Here is a 14589-nt window from a genome sequence, read left to right on the forward strand (position 1 = left end):
GCTACATGTAGATTTGCAAGATGTTGTAAGCTAGGCTCTGATTGGCTAGCGAAAGAGCCGTCAGAACGAGGCAATGAATAGGTCGTTTTCAGATCCTATGCGTAGCGTAATATAGGAGATGTACTTTAGTCAGATTGGATTTAACATAAGTTGGTAGGGAGTTCCAGAGACGGATGGTCCTTGGGAAGTAGGAGTTAGAAAAGTACTGAGTGTGAGACATGGGGATTAAGTAATTTAGGTTTCTAGTTGGAATAAGATGAGATTGATCGACTGCAACTGTCTGGGTCCTTATTTTATAAAACATTACTAATGAGTTGTGTAACCTTCTATATTGGAGTGTATTCCATTCTAAAGTTTTCAGCATTTGTGTAACACTACTGGTGTAACTGTAGTCGTACATGACATACCTAGCAGCTGACCTTTGGACATTTTCGACTTTGCTAGTGAGGGTTTTTTGCCAAGGATGCCAGACGCTTGAACAGTACTCAAGTTGAGGGCGGACATAGGTGTTATAGGCAGCAATTTTGACCTTTTTATTGTCAGTTTTCACATTCCGTTGTATGAAGCGAAGAGTGGAAGTTGCTTTGGAAGTGATATTGTCAATGTGTTTGGACCAGTTTAGATCTTTGGAAATGGTTATGCCTAGGTATTTAGCTGCCGCACAAGTTTTTAACTCTATGTTGTGAAGTTTGTAGGGGTAGACCACGGGATTTTTCTTTCTAAAGATTCTAAGGACTTCACACTTGTCCAGGTTGAACTCCATGGACCATGTCTTCTCCCAGGTTTCTAAGTTAATGAGGTCTTGTTGCAGAGATACACTATCTGAAATGGAGTTGATGGTAAGGTATATTATGGTGTCATCTGCAAACATTCTTGCGTTACATTTGACCGAGTCTGGTAAGTCATTGATATATACCAGGAAGAGACATGGCCCAAGAACAGACCCCTGGGGAACTCCAGACAGTACAGGAAGTTCACTGGAAAAATGACCATCAACAGCGACTTTCTGGGATCGGTTGGACAGGAAAGATTTGACCCAATTGGTAATTTGTGGGTTGACACCAAGGCTTTGTAGTTTATTAATTAGTCTTATGTGATCGACATTGTCAAACGCCTTGGAGAAGTCCATGACAATAACATCTGTTTGTTGACCCTGTTCAGTGTTATTGTAAAGTTCCTGAGTGAAATTAATGAGCTGAGTCTCACAACTGTGACCTGATCTAAAGCCATGCTGGAACTGGCTAAATAGCTTATGCTTGTCAAAATAGGTCATAAGATTGGAAACAACAATGTGTTCAAGGAGTTTAGAAGCAATGCAAGTTAGGAAAATTGGGCGATAGTTACTAGGTTTAGACTTGAGACCTTTTTTAAATACAGGGGCTACAGTGGCTTTTTTCCAATCACTGGGTACTAGGCCAGATTCGAGAGATAACCTGTATATATGGGCAAGTACAGGAGCAATTTCATGGTGGAGTTCTTTTAGGATGCGTGGGGATAGTTCATCAGGTCCTGAGGCTTTATGTGGGGATAGGCCATGGAGCAGTTTTTCCACACCTTCAGTGGTGACCTGGATCTTATTCATCTTGGAGACTGGGGATGAGAGAACGTTGGAACATATATGCTTCAGACTAAGGGGCTGGGGAGGGGAAAAGACAGATTCAAATTGTTTGTTTAAGATAGTAGCCTTTTGGATGGGGTCCGTGTAGGTAAGACCATCTGATTTGAGGGGGGCGATGCCGACATTTTCTTTTTTGTTGTGCTTGATGAGTATGTAATTTATAAAGGGGCTTCAGGTCTGCAGTGAATCGCAGTCTATTGCAACACTTTCCTTGGCTAGTGCAGACACTATTTGCTCAAGGTACCATATGGCATATGAAAGTCATACTCACTTAGGTCTACAACATTATGATGCGAGTAGACAGCTGAATACATATTACATGAAATGTAATAGTTTTAGCCTAGGGCTGGTTATTATACCAAGTGTTAATTAAGATTAGCAAAATACCTCTTGAAATTGATGTGAGTGCATTACCTGGGATGATTTGATATGCAAAATACGGACTTTTAGTTCAGCTTTGATGGTATTCTAATGTTCTTCATGTAATTGTATGCCTTGCACTCATACTGATTCCAGTGATTTTCCATCAAAATCATAGATTAAAACAATAGTATAAATTTCATGTATTGCCCGAAGTTATCATAACACGCTGATTAAATGTAATTCCATTAAGAATTTTATTTAGAAGGCTGCACTGTTTTAATGAAGTGAATGTCTTGCCTTAAATTGTTAATGGTTAAAAAAGATCTAATCAGTGCATTCATTGCAGAAAGAATTAATTCCATTTCTTTTTTGAGTCAAGAGAATAATAATTCAGATGTGCATCAGGTTTTGTTTATGTTTGTATTAATAAATAATGAGACTTTAAGACAATATGGTAATTATGATAGGGAAATATTCTGGATCAATTTTTATTGTCATACACTATTTGATTACATTCCCCATTATGAGATTGTTTATGTATGTATTATTTACTGCTAAATTACGCTATTATCACTTAAAGCTCCACTTTCTGAAGCTGGCGTGCAATTATTTGCAAGGCAATCCAATAATGTGCCTGTTGTTTCCTGCAATTTTCTCAGGGCTTTCAATATAAACTGCTGTCAACTTACACCCCAAGACATTGATTTGGCTTGTGAATCATAAATAAAAATTGCTTAATCCATAATGTGAACTTTCCCAAATTTATTGAAAAAGTAATTATAACCATTAACATAGTAGTGTCTAGTCTCTCTGTCTATAGTTTACAAGGGGAAATTAGCCTCAAGTCAAATAATGGTTTTGTAAGATACTTTCCTGTCGCCAACCTTTAAAAAGGCAGAATTATGCTGTCTGAAATGAAAGTTATTTATATAAACACGTTTCTTTACATAAAAACAGTTTACAAAGTTACAATTTTAGCAGGAGGGGTATTATTGAAGCTAAGAAACTTACTGGCTTCTCAGCCAGGACATGATCAGTTTGAACCTTTTCAGTCACAACCAAAAACTCCATACTGTTTCTTCCAAATAAACATGAAGCTTTCTTCACAATCATGCTGAAAGAATTAATTCAAAATTAACTAAATTTTCATCCATATTTGTGAGCAATTTTGCAGGTATAAAATGGAGAATCGGAAAAGCTGTGATAATGATTAATTTTATGTTTATAGTGAATGGTGGTTGGTCGACATGGTCACAGTGGACAGCGTGTTCGGCATCATGTGGGCGTGGCATACAGAAACGGCAGCGTTCCTGCAGCAATCCAGCACCCAAAGGTGGAGGAAATGGTTGCCCTGGGGAATCTGTCCAAAGAGAATCATGCACTTCAATATGTCCAGGTATTATATCTTAACAAAATTATCACTAACATGTACAGGGGGAATCTGACAGAAGGCTTTCTTAAAATGTATAGAAATTGGTCTCTTTGATTAATGTTTGCTACAAAAATGCACAAATAGGCACTTAAACTAAAAAAAAGAGGAACTTAAATACTTACTTTCATCACATAAGCAGATTCAAGATGATTGAATTGGTCTTCTGTCAGCAGAAATGAGAGTTCAAGGTGTATTAACTAATAGCCATTGTAGTGAGGTGTGACTATAGGTCCCAGAATTAACAAGTTTTATTACCAATGTTTGCACTATAGCTGTTGCCCTTGGCAATGAAGCAGTTCTTGGCAACCTTATCTTCCCTAAAGTTTTACATAATTGCTTAAAATCTGCTTAAATATTATTGATGAAACAAAAATCTGTTTCTTGACGGTTTTAAACTGTCCGACATCTTTGTAATACAAAACCAATTGAATTTGTTCTAAATCCATCCTGTAATTTCCCAATAGGTTAGAAGAAAAGCTAGGGGATAATTCATTTGTTCTTCAAAAGATTTTCCTGTTTTTCTTAGCTTTGCTGCAATCAAATGAAATTGACCCAAACAGGCATTTTGGTACATGGAGAACAAGATCTTATTCCTAAGCAACAGTCTTGGCATTTTTGCACATGATATGTAAATTATATATGGGTTTTAAACAAGATGATAAGTGGTCTACCATCGGGTTTTCATTAAAACGGGTAATGAAATAAAGCCTCAAGCCTGGTGTTTTTGTCTTCCTCTTTTGTACTCCTTGTGTGTTCCCTGTTTGATGGTAACAGAAAGGCACTTTAAAAGCCTGAAAAAAGTTTATAGAATTTTTTTTCTTGACATTGGCTCAAATTATGTATAATTTATAGCAATTTCAGTTTTGTGCCTCTTGTCATGTACCAGCCTCAATAGAGAGAAAATATCTATTGAGTACACACACTGACACAGCTTAGATCAGTTGATATACTTTGATAAAAAAATTGAAAAGGTAGACCTTCAGTAATCATATTTCAAATGGAAAAAGAACAAATAATTTAAAACAAGGGCAACCCCAGAATATCTCCAAGTTGTTTAAACTGTTGTTTGGTTTTCTTTTCTCAAGCTTACAAGACCTTGAGTTTGTAAAGTTTCAGTGGTACAATTTGAACATTGAAACATCATTATTAATGATCGTGTCAAAGAAAGAAAAGACTCTGTATTGCATTACATAGCACTAGCTCAAGATGACAATTAATTTGTTAGGCTTTACAGATTGGAAATTTTTGTTTTGAAGAATAACCTACTATTTATTATAGATATAACTACTACTGGTTGTGAAAGATGTGATTTTTTCCTTGATACAAGAATATGAGTTGTTACGGAGCTGTTACCGCTCATTGCTCATTTTGACAGCACCATCTATTCCCATTTGGGTATAATACATCAGAATGACAATGTTTCGTACAATTCATCATAGAAATAAAGGCACCCACATGGGTTATATGAAAACTGCTTTTAACCATTCGCAGAAAGTTTCTTATGTATCATCTGAGTAATGGATTGTCATTTCTGTAAAGGACGAAAGAAGTAGTTCACAGAAATTGCTATAGGGAATTTGTTCACATCATCACAAAAATAGGAAACAAATATATTTCTATACACCAATTGTGATGACATTGATTGAAAAAGGCACTGTTTCTGATGGCGGGAATCATTGAAATAGTTTTCTACACACGTTGCATTATTTCTTGCTTGTGGTTCCACATAGCTTCTGTATACATGTAAATTATCATTGTTCTAATATTTTATAGTTTGTCAATGAATTACCTTACTATTTAAATAATAATTTGTACACAGATATTTCCTGAAAATTGGATTATTTTTTTTATTCTACCCATTTTTCCTTAGTAATTACTGTATATAAGTACATGTACATGTATGAAGATATGTCTGATGTATTTGTATCTAGGAGATTGAACTTGAGTTAATTATACAAGGTTTAAGATTATTAACCGCATGTAGGTGTTATTAATATGCACTTTGAGTGAATATTGCAAGTCTTTGATGGTTAAATTAATCTTGTAATTAACAATTAATGAAATACTGATGCTTATACGATTATTGCATTAATAAAAATGGACTTTTTAATAAAGTCTGTTTCAGTAGTATTATCAAAACTGTACGTAGTTTCACAACAGCTTAGGGTAGAGTTGTACCCTCTGACTCAGAAGTGTAGGAGTAAAAGTTATTACAGCTTGTGTTCCTTTTGGGCCGCGCACATATATATGTAAAGAAACTGCTGCATTTTTTAAAAATACTCAGCATTCGATCATGACCATATGTCATTCGTATGCAGAATAAATATTTAATCAATAGCTTACACAAAAAGATCATTAACTTTTCAATGTATAATCATAAATGATTTATGTTACATATTAACAAGATACTTGTAAAGTGGATAAAAAAGACACCAAAGTTTTTGTGTTGTCTGTCTTCCAAGCAATAAAATACATTAACAAACACTCCAGTACAGACGTTTAGTCGCGGATAATTGTGTTTTCTTGGTTTTACAAGACAAACTCTTAGATACAAGTACCAACAATTTATATAACAAGAGTCTCTAAACAGTTTTGGTTATGTAAACTAGGAAAAGTTGTTTTTTTAATTCCCCTTGAGGGGGTAACCAATCCTAAAGGTACTTAAACATTTATGTCTGAAATATAAATAGCTATTTGCACAGACAATATGTTGTAAGAAGGAATGTAATATATTGCTAAGATACAAATCTTTGTAGTGGTACTAAACTACAAACTTACATTTTGAAATACCCGCGAATTTTTCAACTTTTACAACACCAGTATAAAAGTCATCTTTCACATTTTATATTTTTTTAAACACAAAAAGTTGAGATGAGATAATGCTAGTCATGGTAAAGGTAATTATTTTTGTTGGCCTGGTAAAAACCTTTTCTATAAGTTATCTTAACATTGTCAGAAATGATTAATGGTCTTCAAGATGGATGATGGCAATAAATGTTAATCCAATCTCTCCAATGTACCTTTGCTATTTTATAGTTATCTTTATCATTTGTTGTGCCCTTCAATTAATTTTACTTTCCTTTTTTAATTTTGATAAGGTTACTTCCAGTTTAATGTATTTCTGAAATGACCTTTTGTCCTCACTGTGAAGATATACTATATTGATAAAAAAGCTTTGACTGAATGTTTCTGCAAGCTGTTGTCTTAATAGTACTAGAAATATGTTACAATGTTTGCTTCAAAGGCACTAAATAAATATTGATTATCATTGATTCAGTCAGCATTTGCAGAGCTTCAAACATATTAGATTTGTTTGCACTTGAAGAACAACATTTCATGCATTTGCAGACATAAAAGCACCACTGGAGATGAAAATAGAAATATTGGAGACAGCGGTCTTTGAAGCACCAGCAGTTGAAACATTTGTGATATTTGTAAAGCTGCAACAAAACTCTAAAGCTGATGGTCTTGTATATTTGCTGTAGAATCTACCTTAATGCAAACTCAGCTGTAGGCCCAGGCCAGCCAACTTGGTTTGATAGTCACACAAATTATAAGTGTGTACTGGTCTTTTTGTTTTCAGTGGATGGTTTATGGAGTCACTGGTCTTCCTGGTCTACATGTAACACTGACTGTATCCATCATCGTCGCAGAGCCTGTGATAAACCATCACCAGCAAATGGTGGTGTGTATTGCCATGGTAACGACCTTGACACCCAGAACTGTACCAATGGAATGTGCAGAGGTAAGACCATGCAATGTTTCTCCGGGCATAGTGATAAAGGTGAAGGAATTAGATGAATTTCTGACATGACTTTTTCTGAAAAGTAGCAAAGTATGTTGTCATTACAAAAGTATCTTTTGGGCTTTTAATGAAGATTTTATTAGTTGGAATTTGAACCCAACTAAAAAACAAACGTTTTTCTTAGTCATTTATTGAAAAGATATTGCAATGAAAGAGAGAGAAAAATTCTATTCTATTCTAAAGCAGATGATAACTACTTGACATCATTTGTGATGTTAACAGATTCACAAGAAATTATTACCATTTGTAATGACATTCATACAAGTCAGTACTCACAGAGAAATTCTGGAGACTCTTGCTTTCTTATCTTACACTTAACATACTTCAAGGTAAAAATGATGTACCAGTGTGCTTTCATATATTTTCCCTAGAAAATCAGCTTTTGTTTTTATAAATCAAAGATGGCCCACAATCTGTGTAAGATATGTAAACAATGTTTGAATAAGAGTTGATTGAAGATCTATGAAATGATGATGGAAGAGAAAACAATGCTTACCTGGTGATCTGTTAGACCCACCTGTAATTTTGTTAAAAAGGTTATGACATCTAATGATGATATGGGGGAGTAAACATCCTTTAACCAGCCTGTAAACAATCTCAGCCATTACCCCCTTAGACTGTGCCTTGTATTAGCCAGACTGTGTCTCAAATTAGCTGTAACCAGCACACTAATGGAGTTTACATTGCTGGAACTCTTCTGGTTTTACTCTTCTATAATCCAGGTATCATGCTCAATTAGCCAAATCTCAGACCTTGTTAAACATTCCTAGAACAGAACCAAAGTAACAGGAAAACATAAGAGCCAGGGAAATATTTTTTGCTGTATTTATTATTCATCATTACCTTCCCTGCTTCTTGTTAATGAATAGTTGGTAAAACAGGGACTGTGACTGTGGTATACAGTTCTCTGTTTTCTCCATAATCAATCACCTATGCAAATATACCAGTAATTAAATCAGCTTTTTTCAAAATTTATAGTTTTTTTGGATAGCCTGTCTTTAAAAAACACATTGAAAAGTCTGTAGAGAGCAATAAATTGAAAAGCCTAAAAGCATGTAGTAAAATAATGAATAGGTTAAAATCAGTGATGGATAAAACAGAGAGACTCCTGTATAATGATAATGGTTCTTAAGGTAAGAACAATGGATTACAGGCATTATAAAACCTTGGCTTATACATCTATCTTGCATCAATAAATAAAACTGCATCAATAAAAATTTATACATCTATCTTGCATCAATATGCCATATGCCATGTCAGTGTCATAATCTAGTGATTGAAACAGTTTTATATTTAATTTGAATTTAAATGTGGGAAAAATTGTGCCGTTCATTCCAATGATGTGCCTCACTGGCACGACTATCGTGAGTGAAAATGTACACTTTTGCATAAATTTGCATACAGTAGGTTTTAATTATCTGGGCTGCACTTGCCGAGATTTGTCACTTAATCTTATGAATGCAGCTAGAAGTGAAATGTTCAGTCATGAAGTATGATTAATTTGTTTGTTTGTGATTCACTCCATAGCAGATAAACTATTGACATTTTAAATATCTAAGTTTGAGAAGAGAAATAACCCAGTGCCCTTTTCTGATCATACATAATAACCAACAAAAACCTTGACAGATGACTGTTCTATATTTAGCCTGCCACAAATGGCCCATCATAAAATAGAATATCTCATTCCTGAAAAAATACCAGCCTGAAAGCACCTTTGAGTTACATACCCACGGAACAGCTAAGTTTGAAATAATCTATATGTCCATGAAAATGTGAATGTTTATGTACTTATATAACTGTTACAGATGCACATGGGCCTATTATACTCAATGACAACAACAAAGCCGTACCAACAGCAACAAATGTTGCTGATGACATAGGTAAGGGTCAGTGTCAGAGGTCAAAACCCTCCTCATGGGAAACTTGAATACTAACCTGTCATCACATGTTACATGTTTGCTAAAAATATGGCATGTTTGTATAAATAACGAAATGGTTGTTGCTTTTTGTGTCCTTAAGTCAGCAAAAAACATGGCCAGCATTTATAGGACATCTTGCAAAGTGGTACTGCTTTACAATAATCAGGAAAATAGTGAATTTAAAACAAGACGTAACAACAAATTACTTATACTAATAACATTCTTAAATAAAATGGAGATGATATTTTGATTAATTGAGTTTTATGTACATGTTGGAGGCAAAGGTCATGGTATGAAATGGAAGGCAGTGTTTGAGGTTGGGCCGGGTGTTGTGTTAGGGGAGGAAGTACCATTCTGCAAGATCTGTTGATTAATATTGCTGCATGATTTAACACTAAATTGTGAATCATTGCTAAAACTGTATCCATGTTTATTCTTTGAATATTACACGAGTCGGACGCATTTTTGTTTTGCATTCAAGATGGAAAGGGTTAATGTTTTGGACCAGTGAGAAGGAGTGTTTGGTTTGACCCCTGACTAAAACCCTAGCTCACAATGCATAGTGTTGTTGTTTAGTTTCATATATTATGTTCAGAAGTATATCTGTATGTCTTTAACCTTACACCTCCCTTAGTATCAAAATATTAGATGGGTTGGAAAGATTTGTAGGATAAATATTAGGTTTCTGACATATCACATTATTTTTGAAGACCAAACAAATATTGAAATGCCTAGAAATTTTTATCTGTTTTGTTACTTATAGTGCCTTAGACCCTTTAAGTTAGTTTTACTTGCCTAATTGCATGATTTTGTTTCAGCACTTCTTTTTGTTAATAGGATTTTTTGTTAAATAGTTTAGGATATATATTTGATTAAGTTATGTATTGCAATGAATAAGAAAATAGGTGCACATTATAGCATGTCAATGTATCTGTTCTTCAGTAGTTTGTGTTAATTATTTGTATAATGTAGTCTGTCTAATTACTCAATATGTGTTATATAATTATATTACAAGTACACTGCCATCATGTAAGAAGATGTTTTGCAGTTCTGAATAGACACTTCAGCAGTACATTCCTCTTTAGTACTTTTCTGTAAATCAATTTTCATTGATGGTGAAAGCCTCTTATATCAAAAGATGTTATAACTTATTTATGCAGGCTTTTGCATTAAAGATGATGCTGATGATATTTTTGTTGCAGTTTCCAGCATTAGCAGTAGTTAATTCTATTATAATGACTCAAGCTTGCTTTTATCACAGATATTTTGGGATCTATCATAGATTTTAATATCATGGTAGTGGATAAAATCAAGCTGTACACACTGTTGATACTGAAATAAGTAATGTCTCATTTGAATCGTAAAGAAATCTTGCGAATTGCTGTATAGTTGCATTGTTTATGGTAATAACTTCAAATCGTTATAGTTTTGATGTTTTTTTGTGGTTTCAGATTCTTCTGTTACTAAAGATACGTCTGGACCAAGTGACGTGGAGCCAACCGGACAAGGTTTGTACCAAAATTTACCTACAAGACTGAAAATTCTCCTGGAAAGTGTTTAAGATTGAGCAAGACATGGTTAGATTAAGTGGATATTCTTATTAAGACATTCATTGTAACGTTTTACACATATTTGATTAAATTGGTGTTAAAAGACTGTCATACAAAAAAAGCAAGAGGTTCATTTCTTGGGGAAATCTTGGTTGAAACATTTTTCACTTGGTCTTCATTGATATATTGAGTGTTTTTCTTTTAAGATAATAATAATCTCATGCCAAATGTTAAGGGAAAAAACACATAACTGAAGACATTTTTTTTTGATGAAGTACTTTCGACCTAAATTATATTCCTTGTCTTGTCAAAATGTCAGTGCAAGTATGCCAAAAGCCTCAAACACCAGCAAAAAATTATGAAGTGAATAGTTCACCTTCACAGAGACCACCTAACTTTACATAGTTTTTGCACAATTTGTGTCTTGTTTTCACATATGGTTGTACTATTATTTTTTCATTTGTTTAATAATTGTCAAGGAAGAGTGATAGCATTTCCCCCGCCATTGTACAGATATTAGCAGTATAGTTGATTATGAGAAACCCTGTTTAATAGTAATTGTAAAACATTTTTAGTGGTTAATACCAGTCAGACACCTGTTTAATTTAAGAAAAATAACAGTTGCAAAATAATGAAAATAATTTAAAAAAACAACAGAATTTGGAAAGCTGAAACATTTGGAATGCATTGATATATTTAAGAATGTTACCCGGGCATTTAAGACTTAATCTGAAAAAGTAGCATAGCATCATTGTAATTTCTGTGTCTGGGTCAATAATTTAAAACTGATACCTAATTTTTGTATTAGGTTTATGCCCATTTCTGTTAGGTTCATTGTGTTTTAATTAATCTTTGTGGCCAACTTGGTGTCAGTTTACAAATAAAATGAGCTATATTTCAGTTAAGAGTAACCGAATAGGTAAAAAAAATGTATATTAAGATGACATCTGGTGTTCCAAGTGGATGTTTTATACCATCTGTTACAGTAATACAATGTGTTTTACCATGGCTTTTGTTTGAACCTGAAATAAGTACCTTTAATTGAAAATCTATTCTTTCATGTTCACAGTTTCTAGCAAGCTGTTAAAATATTAAAGAATAATTTGCACGGCTTTTATATTGAACTAATGGGTACAAATGCAGGTACAAACTGATTAAATCTAATAAAAATTTGTTTTTTCTTGAAACAATCAACATTTCATTTGAGAGAAATGGTAATTGTTGATATTTTTGTTTGGGAGGAAATCAATTTCCATTACTGTGTTTGCAACTATTTATATATTATTGATATCAATTTTCTTATTGTTAAAACTGATTTACTATAAAATCATTTGTTTATCATCGAAAAATTGATTTTCAGTATTTTTTTTAATGAAAATTTATTAACTCATTTAGTATATGAATAACAAATTGATCATCATGTTATCTTGACGTCGAACTTTATTACTGTAAAATGTTGACATGCTAGTAAATGTGTCAATTAATTATTTCTGTAATTGATACTGTTTATAGGTGCTATTGTTATAATTTGATTAAAAGAATAGGGGGAAATGATAAATGAAATATGTATAACTATTTTGAGTAAGTTTAAGGCTGTCAAATTTAAGTCTGTTTTCTTTATTACTGTAGACGAGACGGAGGAGGCTGAGAGCAACGAAAATATCACCATATATATTGCACTGTGTGTCGCCATTGCCGTTTTCATCATCGTCATCGTTGTTATCATCATCATCGTGAGGCGCCGCAACAACCAACAAAACAGAAGTGATAGAGATCATTTACCCAATGGAGGTAAAAATTTACTCTGATTTGTATTTACGGTTGGAACTAGCTTTTTGAATGAAATATTTTTATCAAACTTTTTGAAAACAAAAAAAATATTATACTTCCAGGATAGTGATATATTTATGTGAAAAGATGTTTTGCTATTTAGCAGAATGTTTTTGGCTGGTAAAAGAAAAAATGGTGTTGATATTAACACTACAGAATTGTGTAAAGTCATTCAAAATAATTCATCTTTATATTAATCAGTTGCATTTAATTGCACTCCTTTATACATAGATAAAAAAAATCATCTGATTCCGCTTGCTAATTACATTCATTATACTACATAAATGTTGTAGCATGTTTGCAATGGGGCCTGTTTTAGCAAAAAAAAACCAAAAAACTTTTCATATTTTCCAGAGTATTGTATGTCAGTTGCTATCAGAATGTTTAATGGACAGTGATAAAAAAAAATGTTACATCCTCAGTAATTAACATAAAATCTATAAATTTTCCTCTCTTTAATGCCACTAAATGTCATTGTTTCATCTGTTAAAATGCAGTGTTCTAATCAGAGAAAAGAGTAAATTAGTTTTTCTATTTTGTAATGAAACTGTCAGCGATAAAGTATGTCCTACAACATGTATCAGTTGTGAGGGGAAAATTGTGTGCAAGTCGGCAATTATAGAGGTGTTTAAGTCCTTTGGTGGATATGTTGCATCAATTTTATGGGTGGTCTGAGGACAAAAACGCAATCAGTCAATTGCAGAATATTTCTTTTGCCTGAAAGGGTTTATTAATTTCTCCATTTATAGATTATTTGATGAAAAATGGGGAAAAGGTTTGAAATTATATTAAACACCTGCAGTCTTGTACAAAAAGCGATTTGTTTTCGTTGAAAAAAGGCTTTTAACCGAACGTTATTACTGGTTGACTGCTCATGATGTTTAACATGCAAAAAGCGAAAAGATAAATATATATCATATATATGTTTATGAATGAAGTTATAAATTTCAAAGTATAATCGGAACAAAGGCAGAATTACCTTAGCGAGTATATAAATAAAATTGCATGGAAAGAAATTGCGTCAGTTTATCGAGAAGATTATGATAGATTGCTGATAATTGAAATAAGTAGAGTAAAATTCATTCTTGCGTTGACGTTAAATATATTTATAATGTTGTAAATATGTTTGTCACAAGAAATGAATACACTCAGGCAAATTACAGCTTAATTAGAAATATAGGAAGGAGAATGGAAAAAAACAACTGTGCCTAGCTTTCTTTATTGCTTACTGTAGACATGTTTATATTTTCACCAAATATCAAAGAAGTTTGCTATTCATTTACAGTCAATTTTGAGCTTATATACAAAATTTATCATAATATTACAATGTAGAAATAAAATCAGTGCTGGCAAAAATAACACTGTAAAATTAAGAGCCATGTTTTTGCACCACCATATTCAGAAAGAGATTAGACAGCTGATAATTTATTATATCACCAGAGCATAAAACCTAGGTCACTAGGTCCAAGGTCAAGGTCACACTAGGAGTCAAATGTCAAGTAACTTAAATTTGAGGGCATGGAAGTTGTTCATAAAACTAGCAATAATTGTTATCCTTATCAACAAGTGTACAGCTCACAGACTGGGTCTCAAGGTCAAAGGTCTAGGTCACACACAGGTCAAAAATCAAATAGCCTAAATTTGTGTCTGCTCCACGTCTACTTAACATGTAGAAGGATTTTTATATAACTAGTATGAATTTTCATCAAGCGATCAAAATGACTTGCAGTGCACCACCCAGGTCACTAGGTCCAAGGTCACACTTTAAAAGTCAAAGGTCATTTTACTTTCCTTGTATCAGAGCGGCATCTGGGGGTATTAATCATCTTTAGTGCTCTAGTTTATTGTTGTTTTACTTGCAGATATTCATGGACATTTGCATACACATGATGAAAAGAAGATGAAAAATGGTAAGCCTATATTTGACATTCCATCTTATGTTTTGTATACCAGTCAAGATATTTCTAATTTACCAGATTTGTCACACTAACATCTAGTTAGTGTCAAAGACAGGTTGTTGTAGATAATACTGCAATAATTTAAATTAGCATTTGATTTTGATCTCAGTAATT

The 14589-nt window shown here is 33.3% G+C and overlaps 1 protein-coding gene across 4 annotated transcripts in view; it reads left to right on the forward strand.

Annotated features, from left to right (window-relative positions):
- LOC123563945 (netrin receptor UNC5C-like) overlaps window positions 1–14589 on the forward strand; it is a 150566-nt gene that overhangs the window by 126535 nt on the left and 9442 nt on the right. For 3 of the 4 annotated variants that reach the window (XM_053536581.1, XM_053536579.1, XM_053536580.1), the window contains exons 5-10: window positions 3210–3377; window positions 6997–7158; window positions 9024–9098; window positions 10589–10645; window positions 12317–12478; window positions 14380–14427. In XM_053536581.1, coding sequence (XP_053392556.1) covers window positions 3210–3377; window positions 6997–7158; window positions 9024–9098; window positions 10589–10645; window positions 12317–12478; window positions 14380–14427 — 672 coding nt within the window. The remainder of the gene's footprint in view (window positions 1–3209; window positions 3378–6996; window positions 7159–9023; window positions 9099–10588; window positions 10646–12316; window positions 12479–14379; window positions 14428–14589) is intronic. The other variant, XM_053536582.1, reaches the window with a different exon arrangement.

Source organism: Mercenaria mercenaria, chromosome 2 (assembly GCF_021730395.1).
Source record: "Mercenaria mercenaria strain notata chromosome 2, MADL_Memer_1, whole genome shotgun sequence".
Lineage (NCBI taxonomy): Eukaryota > Metazoa > Mollusca > Bivalvia > Venerida > Veneridae > Mercenaria > Mercenaria mercenaria.